General features: G+C 40.5%; 1 protein-coding gene across 1 annotated transcript; it reads left to right on the forward strand.

Moving 5' to 3' along the window:
* The first annotated feature begins 3,852 nt into the window (after positions 1-3,852).
* On the forward strand, positions 3,853-26,216 carry LOC143474722 (uncharacterized). The gene is made up of 55 exons (XM_076972656.1): positions 3,853-4,200; positions 4,371-4,427; positions 4,963-5,022; positions 5,115-5,162; positions 5,306-5,353; positions 5,464-5,526; positions 5,604-6,404; positions 6,499-6,561; positions 6,664-6,888; positions 6,997-7,059; positions 7,177-7,236; positions 7,548-7,583; positions 7,727-7,789; positions 7,877-7,927; positions 8,036-8,095; positions 8,220-8,279; positions 8,373-8,453; positions 8,532-8,585; positions 8,694-8,759; positions 8,998-9,090; positions 9,189-9,236; positions 9,636-9,704; positions 9,979-10,038; positions 10,151-10,249; positions 10,335-10,385; positions 11,221-11,271; positions 11,374-11,433; positions 11,546-11,620; positions 11,692-11,742; positions 11,841-11,912; positions 12,041-12,094; positions 12,222-12,317; positions 12,396-12,443; positions 12,550-12,633; positions 12,966-13,058; positions 13,204-13,243; positions 13,337-13,391; positions 13,760-14,093; positions 14,960-15,367; positions 15,434-15,464; positions 16,453-16,571; positions 19,107-19,148; positions 19,274-19,321; positions 19,552-19,611; positions 19,879-19,917; positions 20,023-20,094; positions 20,235-20,294; positions 20,443-20,487; positions 20,687-20,734; positions 21,154-21,231; positions 22,082-22,153; positions 22,318-22,357; positions 22,764-22,815; positions 22,931-23,345; positions 23,578-26,216. Exons 1-55 carry the CDS (start codon positions 4,198-4,200, stop codon positions 24,097-24,099), a joined length of 5,646 nt encoding a protein of 1,881 aa, XP_076828771.1. The 5' UTR covers positions 3,853-4,197; the 3' UTR covers positions 24,100-26,216.

The following is a 26,216-nucleotide window of genomic DNA, read 5'->3' on the forward strand; positions in this document are numbered from 1 at the left end:
AGAACTGAATAGATTTGATCTGATTTAAGATGGACAGTTCTAGCACATCACAGACCTGACTGAGATACTGTACTTAAAAAAATAAAAATTTAAAGATTTCTTCATTATATCATTCCTCTTCTGGTTGTATTCATCGAACTTGGTGCGAGTAAATTGGAACAAAAGAAAAACAATCAGGCTAATTTTGGTGACCACACCTGACACTGAAGAAAGGCCCCGTTATATATGAGAGCAGTAGTAGACAATCAGAAGTAGCACAATATCCTATTGCAAAGAAGTATAATGTACAAGTGACCCCACTAACCTTGCTAATGAAAAAAAAAAGAAATTATCCTGTAATTTAAAAGACAGTTTCATGGTTGAAATGAAAGTCCCCCTTGTATTTTAACTTTTATTTAGGTCTATGGCAAAATAACCTTGTCAAGCACGTTTTACCTTTAATCATGTAAACAACATTCCATTTGTGTCTGATGCAACCACTAGGAATTCGTGCCAGTAAAATTCCAGTTTCATTTAAATAAATTAACATGTTCTGATTACTCTGAGGTAAATAATAAACAACGATACAGTGAACTTTGAAGCGTTTTAATGCTTGAACTGGAACATTGGATTAAACCTGAAGACCATTTAATTTTAAGCCCTCTAACAACATGTCTTTAAATCCAAACAAACTCTGAATCACTAAATCAGTCTTGACCCGGGACCGACATGTTAAGCACTGTAAAACCCGCCTGATCAGGACTGTGTGCATGTCTGAGCTCTGCAGTAAAATGTCCCCAGTACACAACATAAACACAACGGCTCAGAAAGTCAAGCCAGCGATGCATGTTATTATATTCCCTCCACCCTTCTCACATTTGGGATTAAGAATCACAGGTGTTATTTTGTGCTGTTTCTCTTTCTCTAAACTTTGCTAAAATGGCAACACTGCTTCAGTAGAGAGGTGAAATATCCAGGTGGTCTTTAGCAAACAAGTGTATGTGTGTGTGTGCTATACAAATATATTTGATTTGATTTGTGTGTGTGTGTGTGTGTGTGTGTGTGTGTGTGTGTGTGTGTGTGTGTGTGTGTGTGTGTGTGTGTGTGTGTGTGTGTGTGTGTTTTAATCCTTCCTTTAATCTGCTAGTTATGTTCGGATGAATGTCATTTATACATTCGGGTTAATGTAATTTATATGTGTAAATGTAATTTATACACATCTATGAAGAATAGATGGTGTGATTTGTTTTCAGACAAGGTAGAATGCTATTATTAAATTGTCCACTAGTATATATTTGGCATTTAGCAGACACTTTTAGCCAGAGTGACTTACATAAGTGCTTTGTCATCTACTCAAAGAATGTATCCTAGCCTGTACAGTAGGTTAGAGTTCAAGATACTATTTAACTGGAATACTGCTGAAATACAGGAATCAATGCTGATTCCTAGAACTAAAAATGAAAAATAAGCTACATTTCAGACAATGATAAAAGCAATAACAAACAATACATGAGAGTTATTCGACTGTAGGATGAATTTTTATAGGTGCAGGATCAATGCTCATTTAAATATTCCACAAACAGATAAGTCGTTGGTATGTGCTTGATATCCAGACAGTTTATTCCACCATCTGGGTGCCGAGAAAGAAAGTAGTCTTAATGCTTGTCTGCCATGAGGCTTGAAACATGATGTTTCAAGTGGAGCCGTACTAGAGGTTTGAAGTAGCTACTCAAGGTACATTTGACCATTGTCATCATATAGGAAGGGGATGGTACATTTATGGCTTTGTAAGCAAGCATAAGGATTTTTACTCCAATGTGGACAATTACTGAAAGGGAACTCAGCAGTGGAGTGACATTGGAAGAACTTCGGAAGATTGAAGACTAGTTATGCTGCTGCATTCTGGATCACTTATGAAAGTTCTGACGGCCTGTACAGGAAAATCAGCAACAACAGACTGTACAAGCACATGGGTAGCTTCCTGTGAGGAAAAAGGACTGAATCCTTTGTATGTTACAAAGAGGGAATCAGCAAGACCAGATAAGGTTGGAAATATGAGTTGATAATTGGTTGTCCAAAGTTTTGCTCAGGCTGTGAACAACTTCAGACAGTGAGGGAGTTCTTGAAACAAACAGTGGGGTCATGGTGAGGCTTGGGAATTCTTGGGAAGTGCAGTAGCTTAGTTTTGCTGGTTTGAGCTTCAATTGGTGGTATGTTGTCTGTCAACCACTGTCAGTCATTCATGGTGAGATACACCTGGAACACTGAGTGTCAGAAAGTGGTATAGGAAGGATTAGTTGGGTTCCATCAACATAGCAATGTAAAAAAAAAGCCAAGAAAAGAGAATGTATACAGTATACAAAGACAAGAGAAAATGGCCTAGCACTGAGACCTGGGGGACACCGCTGGAGAGTCTATATGGAATGGATATGGTTCCTCTCTGTATAACCTGATAAGCCTGTCACACCAAAGCTGGAGATAATAGAGAGGAGAAAGTTTTGGTTTATCATGTCAAAGATTGCCAAAAGGTCCAGAAAAATCAAGACAGATGACATTTTGGCCTTGACAGCATAACTGGGTCAGTGTCACTGATACGAGGGCCGCTTAAGTCGTTTGTTTTGGTTTGCAGCCAGACTGACTGGGATTTTGAATCTTTTTCTGATTGAGAAAAAGAGATGCTTCCATTAGCCGGGTGCAGGTGAGGCAGATCTTGCAGGTCTGGTGGAGAGAGGCCACAGGAAATTCTTTGATGAAGAGAGTATAGGAAGCAATGTACTATCAACTATATACAGGGAGAGAAAGGAAAGACAGTCAGGGTGAAGAAGGGAAGATAATATAACAGAATAAAGGAGGAGAGAGTGATGGAGAGAGTGATGGAGCACAGATTACAATGGAGGGAGTTGGAGGGGAGTGACTGCAATTTCCCATGCTGTGGTAGTCCGGGTGAAACCCAGGTCCAGAATGTTGCCTGCGCTGAGAGTTGGAGGAGAAAGGTTGAGGTCAAGAGACGACAACAGCAGAAGGTTGCAGGAACAATATAGCTTGTCTGATGGAAGGTTGAAGTCACCAAGGAGAACAAATGGATTCTTTTTGATGGGAAATTGACTCAGAGGAGTGTCGTGCTCATTGGTGAAGTATACTATGGAAGCTGGAAGGTGGTAGATGACAGTGCATTGAGGTTTAGTGGGGAGTGGCATAATCGTATGAAATTTGAAAGAAAAGATTGAAAGAGCAGAGAAGAAAAGTGGTGAAACATTTGGTGAAATGCCACTTTTTTCAAAAGTAAACCTGTGCCACCATTCCTGATAAGACACTGTGTATGGAAATGGATGTATGGGAATGCAGAGGACAGGGCTGTCTGGCTCACTGAGTCAGGAATGTTCCAGGTCTCAGTCAGAACCAGTATTTTCAGTATTTAATCCTACATTCTAACATATTTAACATCACTGAAATCTTACACAGATATTTAAAAATTGCACTCTTTTATCTATTTATTTGAATGATTCAAGTTGTACTCACAAGCTCGTAATTCAATCATTAAAAGTAAGTAAACTCTAATCCTGAAGTAAACAACTTTCAATTAAAGACAATAATTTATATATAAATTAATTAACATTTATATTTTAATACTAGCAGAAACAGTAGACGAAACAGCTTGATAAAGACATGACTCAGCAAAACAAATATCCAAGACAAACAAATAATAAAAAAAATTATAAAAATTATAAATGTATTTGTTTTACCCATACACCATTAATAGTCCATAACCATAAATAATAAAATGATATATATTTTTAACCTTTTTTTAACCATACACGCGAATCCTGCTGACAGCTCGTAGTGTATAGTGCGCCAAAAGATGCTAAAGAAACTAAGTCTGCATGACGGTCTTGATGTAACATTAATCTTGATGTAACATTAATCTTGATGTAACATTAATACTTTTTACAACAAATGTCCTGCTGCATGTTTAGGATGACCTTACATCTCAAACAAGTCAAACTTTAATTGCTATAACGTGTGTGGTAATGTCTTTCCGGTGGAATTAGCGCGTTTCTCTCGGTCATGCTGACACTATCTAAACTGTGCAGGTAAGATCAACGAGTTAAACGAGTTCGCATATTTTCGGGCAGGTAAGGTATACGAGTTTGGTAAGTTGGTCCGTGTACGACTTGCCTCTGATGTCGGATATTTTCAAGAAGCGTACGTAAGGAATACATGGTAAGTAAATATAAAATTCAATCCGAATATTCTCCACTTTAAACGGAATAACAAAGTAGGTTATGCATGTGTGACATTAAATGAATAATCAGGGTATTGCCCGTAGCGTCTTTGAAATACGTGAACGCTTTAAAACATTCTGTAACTTGTAGTGTAATAAACTCTTTTAGGAGACGCATAAGGTGGATGGTGGTGGTCAAAATGAGGTTTCGGGGGAACGATGGAAGGTGAGTAGATGTCCTGAAACAACGAAGTCGCTTCTAATACTAAGACTATAGGCGACGAAAATAGCCTATTGATTTTACTTGTTTCACATTTGTACTTATTACTTGATGCTCACTGCACTGGAATTTATATATTGAAAACAGGCGATTGTGAAATTTCGAGCATAAATTGAATGTCTTGTTTTCAGCGTTTTCTTGCCCCACAGTAAATTTGAACACATTGTGCTTGCTGACGCAAACTTAAAAATATCGATGTACAGCTCTGAGGCACTCCTAAAACACATGCAGATTACTTGTGTGTAGGCACAATTTTTTTCTTAATCTTTGTCTCTTTCCATGTACCTCCAAATCCATCACCCCTCACTGGCTAGTAAACAGTCTAAAACATCATTGTAACATGTTTTCTAGAAACCAGGCTGCTGTCCGTGCTTTATAAGAATGTTGCTCATACATGAACTATGAAGAAGATTTAGTCTTTCTTATAGAAGTGTCTTGGGTCATAATTGCTTTGTGATTTATTTCTCCCTGGTTTTGCTAGGAAGGAAGCTTTTCAGATTTATTCTGGGGCACAGAAACTTCTGCTAGTCTGTCTGCAGAGGTAAGATTATACTACTGGCATATCATATGTATACATTGGCTTTTGCCCTAGAATAGTAAAACAGTTAAATACTACTAATTTTTTTCTGTTAGCACAATGGTGGTCAAAACCCAGTGAACCCGTTTCTGGCATCACTTGAGGTAAGGACACTCCAACTGTATTTAGAGGGGTTTGTTTTTTGCTGACTGGCTTGAATAGCAGTGTCCATGATACTGGAGTAAGATGTTTTTCTGTGCACTGATTTATATTTAAAAGCTTGAGACTATATACATTTGTTTGCTAGATTGAAGCTACAAGCAGTCCAAGGAACCCTTTCTTCTCTACCCCAGAGGTAATCATATTTTACTTGTTTAGTTAGACCTCATTCCTTAATGCTTAATGGAATGCCTACGGGTGTGATTTAAGGCGTGTGATTTTAAACTGACTCTCTGTGACCCTCAGAGCAAACTGAATGGATTCACTCACAGCTCAACAACTCTGGACCCATTTTCCACACAAAGAACAGTAAGCTATAAGGTTCTGGTGGTGGTCATGTATTTATAATCGCAGAACATATTGGCTAATTATTTTTTATCTTTCAGGATTTCAACACAAGCACTAGTGACGAAAACAAGCTGCCAAGAAAGAATGATTTAAGCACTATTCAAAATAACGACTGGTTTCTGGCTTCCGTGTCATCCACCACTATACACGCGCCACTGAAGACTGATTTTTCTCCTATTCCTGCAGAGAATGGTTGGGCTGCCTTTCCACATTCTGCTGTAAGCCAGGAAGTAAAATCCCAGCAAATGACATCTACCAATCACATGGAGGACATTTTCCAATTCACGCCTACTTCCTGGCCTTCAGAACAACTTCACACTGGATCAAGCAAACAGAAAACGGACATTTTCCAACCTTACAGTGCCAAAGAGAGCATGGCAGCCAATGAGAGAACTGAACATACTAAATCATCCAATGAGAGGGATCATCTCCTGGAATATCTCCTCTCCAAACAACAAAACAATAATTTACTATCTGCATCACCACCTACCACAGTGTCTAGTTGGCAGTCAGATGTTTTTGTCCCTCCTCCCATCATAACCACTGACTTATTTCAAACGCCAGAAGGATTCACAGGCACACCGACATCTGTGTCTACTGATATCTTTCAAACCCCCTTGAGCAGCGTAGAAAATGGAGGACTCCAAAATACTACATTATATCAGACCCCATCAACCATGCCAGTTGAGATCAAAGCATTTGATCCACTGTCTGATAACTCTGCTGTGAAGTCCCAAGAAAGTCGATACAATGCCCACTTAACACCAGGGACTGGTGGAATATTCCAAGAATCTCCTTCAGTTATGCCACGTCCACATAGCCTAGCAGATGGAGGGCTGGTAAGAACATTTAGAATTCACAGCCAAACACGTATGATGATGATGATGATGATAAAGAACCAAGGATTCCATACAAGACTTCTCAATTTTACAGATGTTCAAAAGACGCATGCTGAAACCAGTCCCAAGGATTAAAATTTATAAGAGTCCTAATCAGGTGACACACACACACAAACGAGGTTTTCTGGTTTGGAGAAACCAGGCTGTATATATTTTATTGCAGTATGTTTGACAAAACTGTTGTATTTCTTTGTTTTAGGCTATGTACGCTCACACATGGTCCACACCTCCTGCACCCTCTCCCACATCTGCTGCCCAGGCTTCTCCTATACCCACGCAGCCTTGGCCTCTCTCCCCCACACCTGATCCTCTCTCCCCCACACCTGATCCTCTCTCCCCCACACCTGCCCCTCTCTCCCCCACACTTGATCCTCTCTCCCCCACACCTGCACCTCCCACTGTTGTCCCACGAGGCAAAATCAATGTAATTTTACAATTTTGAAAACACTAATTGATATTTCTTTCTCTGTTTTTAATCAGGTTTTCTATTATTACATATGGGCTTATTTTTGTGAAATGTTTTTGTTTAAAGGGCACGGCTCAACCTGAGAAAAATGATATGCAAGTTTATGAAGATGTTCTCTTCATCGGTCAGGTGCGTGTGTGTGTATGTGTGTAAATTTGGAGGAGTAGAAGTTTGGAGGCTGGCTTTAAACTGTGTGTGTGTGTGTGTGTGTGTGTGTGTGTGTGTGTGTGTGTATGTATTATACAGGAAAGATGTGTTGAGGACTGGCCAGAAGACAGCCCTGAACTTTCTCCAGACTGGAAACCAGTATGTAACTGGCAACATACTTAGTATCCACTTTAGTAGCATCAGCAGTATATGCACTTCTATAGTAATCTGAGTAACCTCTTCCTCTATACAGTGAACACTGCAGCTCAGCATAGACAGAGGTGTTCTCAAGCTTTAACTGTTCAAAAAAAAAAAAACCACAGTGGTTCCAAAATGGGTTCCTATCTAATACTAGAAAAGCACAATACATTTAGGCCACCAAGTGCATATTAAAGTCCTTTCTATTAAAAAGCAACCAGTTATATACTTTGAAACATTTTCATCTACAAACTAAATTTTATTTTTACCAGGCTGGAAAACTTAAGCTGAGGAAAGATTCATTGAGGGTAAGTCACTGACATGATGGTACATCTTTGAAAAGAAAAAAAAAACAGGTTGAGATGAACCTCAGTGTGAACTGTAGTAAGTTTGTTTTGTTCTTTCAATATATTTTCATTATAGAAAGCAAAACACTGTTCGTTTTCCTTAGATCTCCCCATCAGAACTTGAAGGATCCCCAACAAACTCTCTTGGAAAGAAGAACGGCAAACTAGTATGTGTCTAAACAGTTTAGCAATACAAGATCTTTATGTAATGTCTCTGGGTTCATACTTAATACTGTCATTCCCCCTCTGTTTAGAAACTAGGGAAGAAATTGAGGTCTTCAATCCTGTCTAGAAGAGAGTCAAAGGTAAAGGCATACATCAGACTCGCTGAAGTTTAATTCACCCAGATTGATCTTAAAAATGGAAAAACTCACAACTCTGTAGTGATGCAAGAAAACCTTTCTGGGTTTCAGAATAAACTTGGAGATGACCTAAAACTATCAGAGACTGATACAGTCAGCAAAGAACTTAAGGTACTTGCACTCTTCCTGGTAAAAAAAAAAAAAAGTTTTTTAATTGATCGTTGCTTAATGTTGGAGTTGTTGGCTGTTTGATGTTTACCACTTGCTGTGATTATCTGACTGTTTTATGGAATAGGAAAGTGCTACAGAAAGTATAAACGGTGCCTATGGAAGTCCACTGTCTTGGGAGCCAAAGGTAGAACTAATTACAGCATCGATAACTGAATAGGATTTTGGAATGGATGTAGATGGATTTTGCTTGACGATAATTGCGCAACTTTGCTCATAGTCGCATAACTGCACCGTGGACGACGTTTTTTCATCGGATCAAGATGAACAGAGCACAGCAATGGACCACAAATCGGAGAAGGTTTCCTTCACTAAAACCAATGAATTATCTTTCCACTTTCATACGAACGTATGGAATAACACGTTTTCTCATTCTCAGCAGAAGAAAAAGTATAAAATTGCAGTTCCTCATTTGCATTACAGAATGTCAAAGGTAATATTTCTATCTCACAAAGACACATGAATGTGTTTTTGAATTAAGTTTTTATTTTATAGATTGGGAAATGAGCATTTTGTGTGATTTTGTTTATTATTCAACCAGACAAAGTTGCGTAATGAAGGTCTTGAAAATGGAATAGGCCATGCCACTCCTCAGCATGTCACCAAGGTTTGCATTGTTAATACTGTATGTAGCTCATGAATCTGGAGAAGATGCATGTTGCGTTAAACAGTTCAGTAGTTTGGTTACACTGCTCTGCTATTACTAACAAAGCTAGGGCTAGGGCACATGTGGACCACAGCCCCTAGTGATCACTAGTGAGTTTCATGTTTTTTTCTTTCTTCCATTGTCATGGAAAAAATGTATATGAAGCTTTGCTTTAATGGTGGTTCTGTGTGCTATATAGGAGGATCTCCTGGAGGGTAAAGGATCTGTGCAGATCGATGAAGATATATGGAATGCCAAGGAAAAACTGCAGGAGTTGAGAGATTGCAGACCTGTACATTTCTATTAATTTTCTCACCAAATGTATGTTTTAGTCTTGACATTCATTTATACAAACTCGTGTGAATACAGTGTAAGATTCTTGTTTAACAGAAGGAGCCACTGAAATTGAAACACTCTGTGCAGCACCAGCCATCAAAGGTAGGTTAGGTTGTGTGCTAAATGTGAGAAATGTTATCAACAGAACAACTTTCTTCTGTTGTGGAAACTGAAGCCGGTCAGTCTTTATAGCTAATGATTAATGTTGTTACCTCTCTCTCTCTCTCTCTCTCTCTCTCTCTCTCTCTCTCTCTCTCTCTCTCTCTCTCTCTCTCTCTCTCTCTCTCTCTCTCTCTCTCTCTCTCTCTCTCTCTCTCTCTCTCTCTCTCTCTCTCTCTCTCTACTATTGATATTAAGGCAGAACCTGGCGTTCTTTCTCTATACAGTTTATGAAGTGAACGTTTTGCCCTGTTGATGTGAAAATATTGTTTAGTCAGTTTCATTATTAGATGAATGACCTAAATATCAGATGGTTTCAGGTAACACACTCTGTGTCTGTAGGATCCCTTTGAAGATGACCCGAAGAATGACCTGAAGATGAAAGACCTCCAGTTTTTAGATCAACCAAAGGTATTTTCTTCATTACACATATTGGTGTTTGAATTTAGACTTAATTCGGTCTTTACATTTATGAGAATTATACTCTATGTTAAGTTTAATATTGCTTAAAGTGTTATCCATAGGGTATCATCATATTGGATTATCTTATCCAATGTTGAGAGAAATGAAATAAGCTTTTGTGTGTGTGTGCGTGTGGGGGGGGCTTGGAGATGGATGTCCATTTGTATGTTTATAGTGTGGTTTCTAAGAAATTACTAGAATGCTTTCTTTTCCTTTCTCCCAGGGATCTTTTCTTGATGAGGAAGAGGGTGTCGCAGGGTTCACCCCCTCATGGGAGTCAAAGGTCATAGGGCGTCCACCAACCTTACTGTTGTGTTGCGGTTGGAATGCTAGTGGAGTGGAAGTTTGTATTGAAATGCCAGTGTACCTGATTTTAGGTGCGCTTTACTCTTCAGGCAGGTTACCTGGATGAGGTGTTCACTCAGAAAGGTACTGACGACCCCATGACCTTACACAGCAGTGGAAAAACTAAAGAAACCCAGGCCCGTCAACCAGTAAGTCTCTGATGTTAACTTGACAATATGCTGCTTTCTTCTCTGTAACCATCGTGATTAAGAAGGGATTTTTGTGGTTTTACAGAAAAAACCAGTTAAACTGAAAGTTTCTCGTTTGTCTTGGAAAGGATCAAAGGTAATACAAGCTTTGTTTTAGTTTTTGGGTGTGTGAACAGGAACCTCTTCTGTAGTTTCTCACTGTATATAAGGCAATTTTAGTTTACCATATCACCAGTTCTGTTTTTTTAATGGCGAGCCATTTTACATATGGGCCTGCCATAAGACATTTGAATCTGATTTTTCAATTTCCTGGTTATACAGTTTGATATTGAAAATGAAAAGTAAAAAAATCTAAGTTCAAGTTTTCAATCACAATTTCAATAGCAATTGTAGATTCAGTTTCCAAATAACATGCAAATAGCTCTCTGGGAGCAAAACGGAAGAGAATCACATTTCTGCCTGATTCTGCTAATCTTGCCTAGTTACACAACACACAATGACACTTTAGTTCAATATTCAAAAGGAATTAAACGGTGTCTGCTACCAACACTTAAGCTAACAACATGCCCCAGCTCATATCCACATAACCATATTGCTGAATGCAAAGACCCAATGTAGTCTCCTAATGGATAACTGGGATGGGTCAGTTCCTGTAGCTTTTCCTTCAGCAAGGTTTACTTGGCATGCCCTTCTCACGTGTAGCAGGAAACTGCAGACAACCAAGAACAATAGCTAGCTTGTTAATCTTAGTAATGTAAAAGCAACACGTCCCTTTCAATGTTCATACTTTTGTTGTGAATTACCTATATATTTCAAAATTGAAATCCAAATGTATACCTTTATCATATGGGGTGACGATACATGCATGTCTTTTTGGGACCTATAAAATGTCTAGTCAGACACTCCGTACCTTGACTTTCCTTTCATGTTGGCATGATATTTTTCTTCCCCTTTTTTTCATGTATTTGTAGGACACGATGGCTAAAACTGATTCTGAAAATAATCACTCCTTTGACATCCTGGTACTTGCTGTACTCTCCAATTTCATGTTTGGAGTTTACTTAAATAAAAAATGCAACATGGTACATTTATTATTGCATTTAGTAATTTTCCATTCCTTGTAGGGTTCGTCTTACAATGAGGAAGAGGGTGCGTCAGGATACACCCCCTCATGGCGGCCAAAGGTTAGATGGTCTATGGTCCCACCACACACACACACACACACACACACTTATCAAAATGTATTAATCTGAATGCCATGAGCCTGATTCCATTTTTGTATGTTTTAATGCTCAGAATGAGGTGTTCTACAATGACACCCTCACTCCTCTAGACAGTGAAGGAACACAAGAATTAGAAGTCACTCGACCGGTAAGTCTTACGGTGGTCACTTCTCAATGTGATGTCCATGTTTGAGTGTACTAATTTTCTTGATTTTGCAGAAGAAACACGTTAAGATCAGAGTTCCCCGTTTGCCTCGAAAAGGATCAAAGGTAAAATCTTATTTTTATTTATTTATGTTTTTGTGTGGACATTTTTTTCAAATGCTTCCTTTTCACTAAATGTTTCTTCTTAAACTATTTGTTTTCAGAACATTGCAGATGCAGAATTCCAACAGAAAGATGCAGATCTTTATAAAGCCAGTGACATGACCTACAGTGAGGTATTTAACCTGATTTTGTTTTCCTCTGATTTAATCATTAATCTAATATTTATGCGAGTGTGAGTGTGTGTGATTTTTTTTTTCTTCTTTTCATGCATATGCCACCATATAACCCATTTTTTTTGCAGATAAAGAAACCACCTATCTTAAGAGTTCCTCAGCAATCTTGCAGTGATTCTAAGGTTATATATATTTGTTTATGATTTATTTTCTTTAATAATTTCTTTTTTCATGGTAGTCCTATTGGGACTGGAAATAAGAGATGTGATTCCAAATGCGTATGTACTTGTTTTCTGTTGTGACATCTAGGAGATAGAAGATGAACTAACACCAGCAAAAGGTGTGGATCTGTTGAAGGCCGGAGAGTGGGAGGACTCCTGGATCTCCACAGAAGAATACACTCCGGTAATCACTCGACTCTCTATCTTAACCCATCATCCAGCTGGACTAGTTAATGAAAATTCGTTTGCTTTTTGTGTTTAGGAAACAAAGCCACAGAAAAAATCGCAAAAAGTGAGCAAAGAGTCAAAGGTAGTGTGTGCGTGTGTGCGCCCGCGTCTCCAGACCTTGGTTTTGTTTCGGTGCTGATAAGGCCAGTTTTCACTTTTTAATTCAATATGTATTTTTGACCCTGTAGGCTAAAGACCAGGATGGCTTTCCTGAAGACCTTGGTCCTATAGGTGCTACCTCTGGTGACTACTACCTTTCAGAGGCAGCTAAGGTATTCATATACAACTCTAATTTAAACATGTAGATTAGTTCAAGAGTGTTCTATGTGATTAGTAAAGTCATTTTCAGATGGTATTATGGCAAAGTATGTTTAACCTGGGGTTTGGTAAGCATTCTTGAGTCATGCGAGTTAGCAAAGTCCAAAATGCTTTTGGGCTTACTGACATGCTTAAACCGGTTCATCAAGATCACTACTGATCTCTCACTCCACCTTTTGTGATAAACAGGCACACTTTCCTAACCGGGTTCTCGATGAGATCAGCAGGCAGTGGTGCTCTGCCCAGTTTTACTCTGTCTGTGTGTGTGTGTGTGCTGTCTCTCCAGGCTGAGTGGAGGTCTTCTCAGATCGATGTGTGGCGATCAAAAGAACCAGAGGATGAGCAGCACTTGGAGGCAGTGGATGAAGAAGAGGAAGGAGTCAGTCTTTATCCCACCATTTGAAAAACATACTAGCTACATACTGATACTACAAGACACAAGCAGCCAATGACAAGCAATTACTCATCTTGTATTTCTAAAGTTTTAATGTAACTACTGTTATTTGCTGGGTTCATACTTGCAGGACACTGACAGTCTGATGGAGTGGTGGAACACAGTAGAATGTAAGCACTCTGATGACCTTTCACACATCAAATCACACATGGGCCTACCGACAGAAAAGAAAAATGATCACAATCTTTCTTTTTCCATTCCAGTGTGGGATGAGGTACCGTCAGATGAGGAGATCAGCCTTAAAGAGGATGAAACTAAGTAGGTGGTGTTTTAGAATTTTGATGAAATTCAGGGACTTTTATTTTTACTGAATTTTAACAGGAAGGGGCCAAAACGGTGGTAATCAGCAGGTTCCCCCAGTCACTGTGGCAGATTAGCAAATGCTAGCATTACCCTCTGGATTTACCACACCTACATTGGCTGAGCTGAGAGGTGCTGGTTTCTCAAGTGTACTTGTACTTGTTATTTTGGATGTCTTTCAAAACACTTTGCTTATCTTATTACATTGATTTTTTTTTTTCTACCCTACTTTTTTAGGCTGCATGGCTGTGTAATGTAGTATTAATCATACTCTTAGACACTCCCATTTATAGACATATACACACCATTTCCCTCCTTTTCACCAGATCCTTCACCGATATTGCTGGGAAGGTCCACCGTGGCCTCCGTGTGTTCTATAAGAGCTTCACCGAGCAAGCCGAAGTTCTCTACCAGCACGTGATCTTCCTCTACGCCATAGCTGACGACCTTAGCAACTTCCACCGTCGTGCAAAGTTCGCCAACATTGCAGGTGGCACCACGACGGCGGTGGGCGGCGTGGCGGCCATCGCGGGACTAGCGTTAGCGCCCGTCACCTTCGGGACATCGCTGATCGTGTCGGCTGTCGGGCTGGGAGTGGCCACAGCGGGCGGGATCACGGCAGCTTCGGCGGCTATTTCAGACAACGTGAATGACACAAGTGTGAGTCTTTGACCTTTTTGTTTTCTAAATTTTGAAAACCTGCTAAGCTTGTAGGCAGATGTGTAGTGAGTAGTATATTAAAGGAACAGTGATTTAACCTTGATTAGGTCTTTGCTTTCTGCATCAAAGAAATGGGAATTCAAAACTTTGGGATGTCCCAAAATCTTGGGTGTCTTCTACATGTGTGAAACAAGCTTTGGGATCTGTGTATGCTGATTCAATATTTATGAGAGTTTGGTGAACCTAAATTATAATCTGATGGATTTATTCATTGTGCATGTGTCGGTGTTCTCTTTTGAAACATGTCTTAAGAAATAAATAGTTTTGCTTCTGGGTCATTCCATGTTAAATCAACCAAAATTTGGATTGGTCTTTGGCTTTTTCCATGAAACGTATCTGCCTACAAATGGGGAAAGTTTGAAGGGATTCTGAGATGGTCAGGTGGGGACCATTGGTCGAGTTGATATGGAATGACCCTTCTGTGTTTAGAAATTTGGTGAACACTGCATATTCCATAAACAGGAACATATATAGGATGTAGCTCTGACTTAATTGAGGAGTACAGTTGAGTATTGAAGTGGAAAGGCAAAAAAGTTCCTAAATTTGGCTTTACAGAATAGTATTTGGTGGAAACATTTCCTGAGGTATGAAAGTCATTGTGTGAAGTAATGTAAATTCTCCATTTAAGATATCATGATATTGTAACTGTATTGCCGCCATTTATTTAACTAATGATGTTTAGTGTACTTACTTGTTCATCCCAGAAATGATATTGGAGTAAAATGATCTTTGGGGGTTGAGGGAGGGACATCTTGTGAGGAATGACCTTTTGTAGACATTCACTGTCCATTTGTTCTCTTCATCAGGACCGCAAGAAGATCGAGCTCATCGTGGAGGATTACGAGACCCGCCTGACGGAACTGCAGCGTTGCCTGCGTTTTGTCACCGAGGGAATCCGGCGACTGCGCTGTCACCCGCTGCTACGGCGCAACAACTACTACGCCGGCGACTGGGAGGTGCGGCGAGCCCTGCAGACCGTCAGCCTGGTCACCGAACCGGTGGAGCGGGCCGAGGAGATCGTCAACGGTGCGATGGTGGCCCTGAACAACGAGTGCAAGGGCATGGACAAGTACTTTGTGAAGGATTCTCGCGAGCTGAAGAGGGGATGCAAGAAGGAGCTGACGGCGCGAGTGCGGCTGCTGGCCAAACAGCTGCACGACGGCTTGGTGGAGCTCAACTCCATAAGGGAGCAGCTGCTGGATGCGACCGGGCACGTTTAGATCCACCGCCGCTGGCTTGTACATGGATTTCATTGGGATGTGCCCAAGATGTCTGCACAGGTCCAGAAGGTGCACGACCTAACCACCAAAGGTAGTGTGGAGTGTATGGGGACTGTACAAGGGTAGCCACTACAAACGATCCAGAAAGGTATGATGGTTAACCCTGATGTCTCATCTGAATATTTACCAGTATAGAAGTAGGAAATGTAATGTGTTTACTCTGGCTACAGTTTCCGTGAGAGCTTCTGAGAGCGCTTGGATGACTGTGCAGTTGAGTTCTACATAGGCACACACCAGATGATTGGCAGGACTATATCACATGCACATTAATGTTTAAACGTTCACTTTTGTGGCTGTTGAACACCTCACATTTTCTCATGGCTGGGGTTGTACCTCTGCTTTCTTGCTTGGGTATGCCACTCCTTTAAAATAATCACTTCCACAGGGGACAATGCCTTGCACAGTCAATCACGGTTTTTAATATTGTTTTGTCTTCTTACTTCTTGGCTGTAAATTGAATAACGGTTGGCGTCAAACCACAGAGCCCAAAATACTAAACAAAGTTTGAATAGGAATCATTTTTAAGTTTTTGTAGTTTTATGGCCAATGTACAGTACAGCTTAGGCGTATAAATCTAGAGTGCACAAAGCAATGCAGTGAACTGATGGATGCTCTTTTAATCCCCCTACATAATCTAATATATTGTAATGAGACTCTTGAAGCTTCCTTACATTCTTTGGTTATCTGCTTGCTTGTGAATTTTCTCTCATTTTTGCATATGTAGCCTGTCTGTCCTTGTATGTGTATCAGGTCCAATTTAACGATTTTATTTCAGAAATGTGTGCAATACTGTATTTGTTTTAGGTTTTGTAAGAATAATATTGGCAATAAAGATATCTTTAAATGCTTAATGTTTCTATTCTGTATATTCTTTGCTGCATTTTTCCTTTTTGAGTATGTGAATATTAATACTGAACTGTTACTCCCAGACGTGCCAATCAACCAGTCAATAATCTTAAATGATATGCTACTGTTCTATATCCTGTAGTGAAGGCATTAGGAGCAGAAGTGACGTACAGACGCCCGTTTCACGCCCTCTGGTGCTGATTCGTTGCGTTTCCCAACATTGAGAAGCTTCGGCTCAAACTTCCTCAGTTACGGCAAGACTTCGCATTTCTCACATAGGCCTATTTACAGGGTAGGTTTCGGGGTTGTTTGTTGTTATTTTGGTCAAATGCAGATTGCAGTAGCGTAAGGATTTACAGCTGTGGGAAGATGTTAAGTGTCAGAAGAGACAACAACTTCTGACATGTTTTGAAGCCGACGCCCAAATCAAAGTGGTTAGTTTATTTTGCGGCAGGGGAGCACACATGAAATACCCACAGTGGCGGAGTTATTTCTGAGTTACACGAAAACACTCATCTGACAGCACGCAAGTAAAAGTAAGCATACTTTTGCGGAACTTTTGTTTTCGTGTTCAGTTATCTCCAACAGACAATAAGCGTGAAGTTAAAAACGTACTGAACTATTGAAATGTAGTTTTGGTCCAAGCTTTTGGTCGCACTAGTTCAGCTCGGCGGGATTAAACGCCCTTCACAGACCTTTACCGGCATGTCGCCAATGTCAGCAGAAGTCACCGGCCTTGCTTTTCCTCATGCATTTTTAATATTTGGTTATTAGACCCCTAAACTCGATGTTACGTTTTTTGTGTACATTTGTGTTTCTAAAGCACTAAGTAATGTGCGTTAAAAATAATAGCGATTATTATTATCTGGGCACAGATATATAACACGTCTTTTAACGCCTTGACATGCAGATTATTTGGTGTGCTCCGCAGTTAACTAGGTATTTGTCATGGGTACTACTGTCTGTGGAAGAGCTATTTTTATGATTTATGAGGGAGGGCAAAGAAATGTTGAAAGCAACAGAGCAACGTGCTAGCACTGTTAAGAGTTATTACACTTCAGGTGTATGCTAATTTGCTGTACTCTTCCAGAGAATAACTGGTACTAATTACTTTTATTAGAGTGTGCTCGTAACAGTATTTGGGGATTGTGTGTGTGTGTGTGTGTGTGTGTGTGTGTGTGTGTGTGTGTGTGTGTGTTTGGTGGATAGCCAACTGTAGACTGGCCTGCTTCAAAACGAAAAGGCACCTGTGTTCCCACCAATGCCAACCGAACAGGTAAGAGAGAGAGAGGGTGTGTGTGTGTGTGTGTGTGTGTGTTTGGTGGATAGCCAACTGTAGACTGGCCTGCTTCAAAACGAAAAGGCACCTGTGTTCCCACCAATGCCAACCAAACAGGTAAGAGAGAGAGAGAGGGTGTGTGTGTGTGTGTGTGTGTGTGTGTGTGTGTGTGTGTGTGTGTACGCGAGCATTTACACACAGTAGTATTGTTATTTTTTTTCTATACCGCTGTTTTATATTACCTACACAAGTCAGGGACAATGAGTATAATGTAAATCGTTAATCCATTAATAGTTAAGCCACAGGTAATTGCATACACTTGTAACCCCTATCGGAACACAAGGTAGTGTTTATATACGGCATTAGTGCTGGATACTATTGTAAATATGCATGCAGGAAGTATAAATATAAATTTTTGAAATTGAAATATATTTGAGTAAACCATCAGCTCAGCGATGTAAATATAGTATTTTTAGTATAGTATTTTACTACACAAGTTGCTGTTGTGATTGACCTCATCCTCATAAACACATCTCTGAGAGAGGACACTGTCTTTCATTGTGTTGTGTGTTCTGACTGAGAAGAACTCTACAGTCAGAACACACAACACAATGCTACATTAAACATGCATTGGTAGGCTGCACTGATTGGGTGGCAAAAACTCAAAATTGGTGATGCTACTTTCTGGATTTCCACATAAGTGTATATTGAGTTATCTGTTATGGAGCTATGCAGAGGTCTGTTCCATGGCTTCAGGTTCTAATCTCAGCTGTGCAACATGCTGTTCAGAGCCAGAGGTTGTGGTGTGGCGGAGACGTCTGGGTTCGTCTTATGACTTACTCAAAGGCAGCCGTTGAATCTGTGTGGCTGCGTGACTGTTGAGAGCAGTTAGCATTGGCATTAGCCTGGCACTGTCCTCTGCGATGGACGTGGATGGCGCGGCTCGACCGCACGCTCAGGGTCAGATAGCAGGTTCAGGCTCCAGAGGGGTGTTTCTTTACAGTAGCCGGGAAAGGACAGACAGGAGGGAGAGACTGCAGGGTGGTGCTCTTTGTCCTGGGGCTGCTTGGTCCGAGCGACTGTCCTTCGTCCCAAGCCACCGCAACACGGGTGTAGAGCGTGCGTCCGAGGAAGAGCATCTGCGTGTGTCCATCATCATCGCCCCTGTTGAGCCACAGCTAGGCTGGGGTAGCGTACGGGGGTCAGCAGGCTGCGGAAATCTGCTCTTCTGTGTTGTGCCGCATGTTTGAGAGGCCCCCCCCCCCTTTAAATGCCAGGAATGGGCGTTGCCGGTGCTGGAGGGCTATAGCATGCTATGGTTTATCATTATTTTCATGCTCTAACTTGCCTGATTCCTCTTCTCTGGTAATTTTCATGCCCTTGAAGAACTGAATTCAGGCTTTGAATCATGGAGAAGCTGGTCAGCGCTGTGTTGTGCTTTACCCCATCATATGACATGAGTTGTAAATGCGTTTTTGTTTTTTATTTTTTAGTAAAACACTGCTTACAGTAAAATAATGTGCTTGTGTTTGTATCTTTTACTCACAGGGAATGAATAACCTGACTACTGACCCGGTCACCTCATCAAAGGTTTGTGTGTGCTGGCACGTCTATGTTTTCATGTTTTCTTTGTGAGAATTTATTTGAGGTGAAATTAGCCTAGTGAATGTGCAGTATGCTGTGGACAATAGCTGTGAGAACTCTTCCCCATTCAGAGCTCCTTATCCATGAGTAAATCGTCCGTCACGGAGGAGAGCAGACAGGTGAGCTCCCGAGCTTGTCATCCACCTTACTCACGTGAAGGTGACGTACAATGTGACTGTTGAGTCATGAGATTATTTTAGCTTGTTGTACGTTGGCTCCTCCCGTAAATGTTGAACGTTGAGTAGAAGCATCTTGTGGTCAGATCAGTTTCCATAAAGAACGGAATGAGGAGACCTTAAACAAATTAACGTTTGGTGGGCCTTTTATTTTGTAAAATGTGTTATTTCAGAGTCCTGGTGTGATAAGTGGATTTATTCAGAAGATCAACCCTTTTAAGTTGTCCTCACAGGTAAACATTAACCGAAAACCTGCTTGTGTGCATGTTTTTTTTCTAGTTATTTTGTATATATATATATATATATATATATATATATATATATATATATATATAATATACAAAATAAATATATATATGCAGCATGGGTCTATGGGTCTGTTATTAAAGCCCCCCGCACACAGCGAGCAACTAGCTGAGCAAACTCAGCTAGTTGCTGCTCGCTGTGTGCGGGGGGCTTAAGGAGCTGGACTGTAAAGTTGAGAACCTGTTTTTATTCAGGTTGAAAGAGAGGAACCTTCTGCCCACTGCATGGAGAAGGTGTGTATGTGTGATGTTGAGTGTACATGCTCGTATGTAGCGCCGGTCATTAACTGCACAGTGTAACGTATGATAGCACATAGTATTCACTGTCTTCATCTCCAGAGCGCTGAATCAAACAATACGTCTCCCCATACTGGCACATGTGGAGACGATAAACCTGCTGAAAATATACAGGTGAATGTCTGAGCAGCCCCCACCCCACACACACCATATGGATAAATACATTTAAGTACATGAAATACATTTCTAATACATAAAAAATATTTTAGATTTTAAATTTGAATTTCATTTAATTTCTCACTCTTTTCTTGTAGAATCCTGGACTAGTTATGGGATTTATTCAGAAAGTAAACCCATTTAAATCTTCTTCACAGGTATAACGTGCACACACATACAGACAACTGAATGACATCAGCACAATTCACGTGTCGATCTGTTCTCAGTACTCAGCAGTAAAGGTCTGCCTGTTTCAGCACCTGATCTTTCTTTTCCACTCCATTTTCTTCTCTGCTCTGTTTTCAGAGTCGGCCTGATGTTTCCACCAGAAACACTGATGAGATCAAGCAGGTAATTCAAGTTTGTGTGGGATCACTCTGTTTTGATGTGGCTGTAGTTGTGCTGTGTGTGTGCTTCAACTCGCTATACGCAGGGGTTTAATTGTTAGCAGAATGCTATTGTAAGACTCTGGCCAATAGTGACTACTTTAGGTTGCATGTGAGTGCTCAGCGTGTGTTTGTATGTTTTTTTGTGTGTGTATGTCCTTCAGAAACCTGCTGTGACACAGGAGGTTAATACACTTAAATCCAAAAATCAGGTAGCTAACAGCAACATTTTAGATTTTATTTAGACGATCGGTTATTGTAATGTTGTCTGCAGGGGTGTGTTTGTTGTTGGATCTCAACTAGGTGGGGGTTAAATTAAAATAATAATAATTTTTGTCATTGAAGGGGTGTGATCCAGGGTTTACTTCAAGAGAGAGTGTGTGTGGAGGGGTGAATGTGGGAGTTTGTGTCTGCGGGGGGGGTGAATGTGGGTGTGTTTGTGTGTGGTGAATGTCGGAGTTTGTGTGTGGTTGTATGTGGTGTGTGTGTCTTTTGGGGTGGTTGTGTGAGTGGGTGAGGTTGGGTGTGTGTGTGTGTGTGTGTGTGTGTCAGAGAGAGTCTGCACGTATGCATGCATGCTTGTGTGATTGCTAAAAATGCAGCTGTTAATATGGCTGCATCTGTTTTCTAGGAACACATGTTTCCATCCAGCAGCTCCACTGCCCCTGAGTCTCCGAAGGTGCTCGGCTTTGAGTGGGACCATTTCAAGGTTGCCTTGTCTTTAACTATATGACTGATGTATTTCATGGCATAGTACACAAGAGGTTCTCACATCACCTCTAACAGATTGCAACAAAGTGAGAATATATATCAAACATTATACCAAATCGATATTGAAAATGCTATTTGAGTTGTGTTTACATTCAAATAAATAGACGTACTATGCAAAAGACTTAGGCAAACCATGAAAATGATGTTTAAAGCCGTTTATCTGGGCAGTAAGTGTTTATTCGCTGCAAAAATAAAGTGATTTCATGGATCCACTGTGGAAAGTTCTGTTGAAATTGAACTTGAAACATTTCTGCTCCTGCTATTGTCTGATCACATGACACCACACAGATTCAGATTTATTGAAGGAGGGAGGTTTGGACCATCTCAAAAAAAAAAAGTACTAAAGTACACATTTGCCCTTACATTTTCTTAATGTTTCATAATTCAAATTCTGATTTTTTTTTTTACATTCAAACTTTTAAAGTTGCAGACACTGACCTCTGCCGGTTGGCTGTGGTATTATTTTTTCATAACTGCATTTTACATATGTATTTTGTAGACATGTTGCAAAAGATTTGGAACTTAAACTGTTTTATAAGAAAAGCCCCTCATTTTCAGTTCAGATAAATATTAAATATTACATGATTTGGAAGTTTTGTTGTGAGACTCATTGCTGACTTGGAATCCAATAATTCCAGAAATTAGTATAGCTAAAAATCTGAAACATTTGTTGACCTTTCCTGGTCTCCAAGGTGTGATGTACAATCAGTTACTATCTGCTTATTTGTCAGAGATCATTTAAAGCCTTTTCAAAATATCTTGCTGAAGTGTGTATTGTTTCTTGACAGAAGGACTCTGTTGAGAATCCTCCAGTGGCAGAAGAGGCGATACCTGTTGATCGTAGTGTATCGCAGAGCGATGTACGTAACGCTGATGTCGTAACCATCCAGTTCTATTATAAAGTCACATATGGTTTGTGTGAGAGAGAGAGAGAGAGAGAGAGATGTATAAATAAAGCAATATATTAGTCATATTAAAGTCAGGTGTTTAAAGTCATACAGGTTCTTGTGTTTGCTCTTTACAGGATGAAGACTGTTTGTTGGATTGGTGGGAGACTGTGGAAGGTATGATGTTGATGAATGTATGATGTTGATGAATGTATGATGTTGATGAATGTATGATGTTGATGAATGTATGATGTTGATGAATGTATGATGTTGATGAATGTATGATGTTGATGAATGTATGATGTTGATGAATGTATGATGTTGATGAATGTATGATGTTGATGAATGTATGATGTTGATGAATGTATGATGTTGATGAATGTATGGCGTTGATGAATGTATGGCGTTGATGAATGTATGATGTTGATGAATGTATGATGTTGATGAATGTATGATGTTGATGAATGTATGGCGTTGATGATGGTATGGTGTTGATGAATGTATGGTGTTGATGAATGTATGGTGTTTTATGGACATGTCCTTGGTCACCTGTGTGGATGACGTCTGTCTTTTCCTACTCAAGGATGGAGCGAATGGAACGAGTCTACGAACTTTGATGAAGAAGACGCAGAGCAGTAAAGAATTATAATTTTAGTTTTAGTTTTGTCATGTTCGTCTATGTAGCATTGCGAACATGGTATAACATTGCTGTGGCTCGTCTAACTTCTTCTGTCTCTGTCTTGTTCGCAGAGCAATAGAAGCCGCTGCGGACCGTGTTTTCATGGCTGCCCGTTTGTTTGTTTTTTTGTTTAACCAGCGGGAAGAGTCGTTACATCAGCGAGTTCATGAACTGCTAGCATTGGCTGACGCGGCGGATAGCTTCCATAAGAAAACGGTGACGGCCAGCATTGGGGGAGGGGTGGCCAGCGTAGCGGGAAGCATCACCACAATCACAGGCTTGGCACTGGCACCGTTCACGTTCGGAACATCATTAATTGTGACGGCGGTGGGGGTGGGCGTGGCCACGGCGGGGGGAGTGACATCAGCATCTGCAAACATTACGGACACGATGCACTCGAGGACCGGCAGAGCAAAAGTGGAGCAGATTATTCTTAGTTATCAAGAGGAGATCAAAGACATTAAAGAATGTCTTCAGTTCCTGCAGGTAAGCGAGAGATGTGTGTAATATGGTATATTATATCGACACATTTTTCTTTTTTGTTCATTTAAAGTAATGAAACTCTTTCAGAACAACGGAAGACTCTCCCCGCCTCACGTGGGTATCATTCGTTCCCTTCTCAGTACATTTCTTCATGTTCTCTCTCTCTTTCTTTCTTTCTCTCTCTGTCTCTCTCTCTCTCTCTCTCTCTCTCTCTCTCTTCGGCCTCCTCCCTCAGGCAGGCATGGAGACTCTTGAGGAGTGGAACTTTGAGCAGTATGTGGACAGCATCTCCAAACGTGCCATGAATCGGAGCGTGAAGCACGTGATGAAGGAGGGAGGTCGGGCGGGCAAGGCTCTGCTGGTCAACGCCGAGAGCCTCATCAGCACCGTGCAGGTGCTCGGCGCGGCAGGCGGAGCGGCCAAGGCAGCACAGGCCATCACGGTCGCCAGCGGCGTGATGTCAGGCCTCTTCCTGGCTCTGGATGTCTTCTTCCTGGCCAAGGACTCGATGGAGCTACGCAAGGGGGCCAAGACGGAGTTCGCCGCCAAAATCAGGGAGGTGTGCAGAGAGCTGCGGGAGGGGCTACAGGAACTCAAGAAGATCAAAGAGCAGCTAGAGGCAATCATGGAGGATACTGAGGAGGAAGAAGAGGAGGAGGAGGAGGAAGAAGTAGAAGAGGAGGAGGAGGTGGAGGTAGAAGAGTCTGAGGATACACAAGAAGACGCATCTGTTACACAAGGCAGTAGGCAAAGCTAATATCTATATGTGGGATTCATGTATGTCAATATCTTCCATGTTCAAAAGGTAGCAATTTGAGTTCGAAAAGACTTTCAGAAACAAAAGCATTATTTAATTTTTGCTTTAATTTTATTAAATGTAATGTCCTGTATGTCTGAAAGAGCAGAGGGGAGTCTGTGGGGCTGTTTCTTGTCATTTTGTAGTACTGCCTACTGCCTACCTAGAGTCCAGTGAAACTTTGGGTAGTTGGAAGACTGCCTGCAGAGGAAAGGCTAGTCTTCTGCTGACGTTTAGTCTGACATAACCAGATATCGTTAGACAAACTGATGAAATCCTGCACAGATGTGTCTCTGAGTACAACCTTGAGTACTCGACTAGTTAGTGGAAAAGCTGAGATTGAGACTGTCTCTTCTAACGTACTTCAGAGTGGCTTCAATAGATTTCACTGCGAATGAGCGCTCCAGTTTATGTTTGTAGAATGAAAAAGTTATGCTGGAAATGCCATCAGTCTGCTGCATTTCACTCCAAAGCACTTTAAATGATTTTAAAAGTCATTCTTTCTTTTCACTTTGTAAATAAGGCTGTTCTGAAATGGTAAAACACTACCGTGATTTCACAAAAGATGGTAATTGGACAGATTAGTGCAAAGATCGGCAGATGGATTTCATCTTAATGTTCACTTTCAACTGACTGTTGAGGACCAATCTTTGTTTATGCCCGTACTGGAATTCATTATAAGCTTATTGCCGACTCTGGAAAAAATATTGCAGACCTTTGTCTGTTGTCCTCTTTGCCATAAATCATTGTTCTTTTATGAGTTTAGGACAAAGAATCTAAGGCAAGCTGGGGCTAGAGGAGAGCTACTGTCCACCCAGGTCATCTCTACATGAGGGAGTTGGCAGCTCAGGAGGGGAAAAGCTTTCTCCATGATGCATATGATCAACATGGCACTATTTTGCCAATTGCCACGACCCGTTTGATGTGAGATGGTGATTCCTGCAGCTCTTGAGTAGAATGCCTCATCTAATCACTAATCTAGCACTAATCATGGCAGTAAAGATCAAGCTCTAAGCACTAGGTCGATTGAAGCCATAGTGCATCACACCAGAGAAGACAGAGATGCAGACTGCGTAAGAAGCTGATGAGGAAAGCATGCACTGAGAGTTATAACCAAGAGGAAGGGACCATATACAAGATCAGATACAAGGTATATGATCTGAGCAACTCCACATCTAAATGGGAGGAACCACAGAGAGGGGTGGAGAACAAGAAGGTTAAGGTCCCATTGGACCTCCACATCCAGATTAACAAGTAGCGGTGAACCAACCAGACGCTGCTCACCTCAGGTTATTACCGCAGGTTATTACCGCAGGTTATTACCTCAGGTTATTACCGCAGGTTATTACCTCAGGTTTTTACCGCAGGTTATTACCGCAGGTCGGTCCATTTACTGTACAAGACAAGGACTGGTAAATATTTGCATTCCAATGTAGTTCGGTTTTGCCTACAAGTGAAAATGTAGGAGTGTGGTAATATCACCAATCAACTCTGAAACCCATTCTGATTGGTTAATGACTTTTGGCGGTGCTGTCGCACTGAATTTTGAAGAGCAAGGAATGGGACATCCAGACGCACAAAATGTTTGGTACAGGCGCAAGAAGAGTTTTGAGTGCTTGTGGTCACGCTCCAAACAATTTGGTTTTACTTTAAAAACCAAAAAACTGATTTGTATTCTACAGTCAGTGCAGTCAGAAGAGTGAAAAGTAGTTTTCAAATTTTGCTATTAGTAGTAAGCTCAGGTGATAATTAAAATGATTATCATTTCTGGAATTTTATATTAAATAATTATATTATTATATTAAATAATTATATATATTATAATATTAAATTAAATCCCTATTAAAATATTACAAGATACAGGAGTATCACATGCTTAATAAATTTTTCTGATGTAATTATACTGGATTTAAATGTTTTAAATGTACCTGCTTATGTTAATATATATAATGACATGAAATGTTCAGTTCACTCCAGAAAAAGCCTGATGGCTTCATTTATGTAAGTGAGATGGTCAAAGCATATGGTGTAGATACCATGATTTTTTTTAATTTATATCAATAAAAATGTAAATATTG

The sequence above is a fragment of the Brachyhypopomus gauderio genome, chromosome 1 (assembly GCF_052324685.1).
Source record: "Brachyhypopomus gauderio isolate BG-103 chromosome 1, BGAUD_0.2, whole genome shotgun sequence".
NCBI lineage: Eukaryota > Metazoa > Chordata > Actinopteri > Gymnotiformes > Hypopomidae > Brachyhypopomus > Brachyhypopomus gauderio.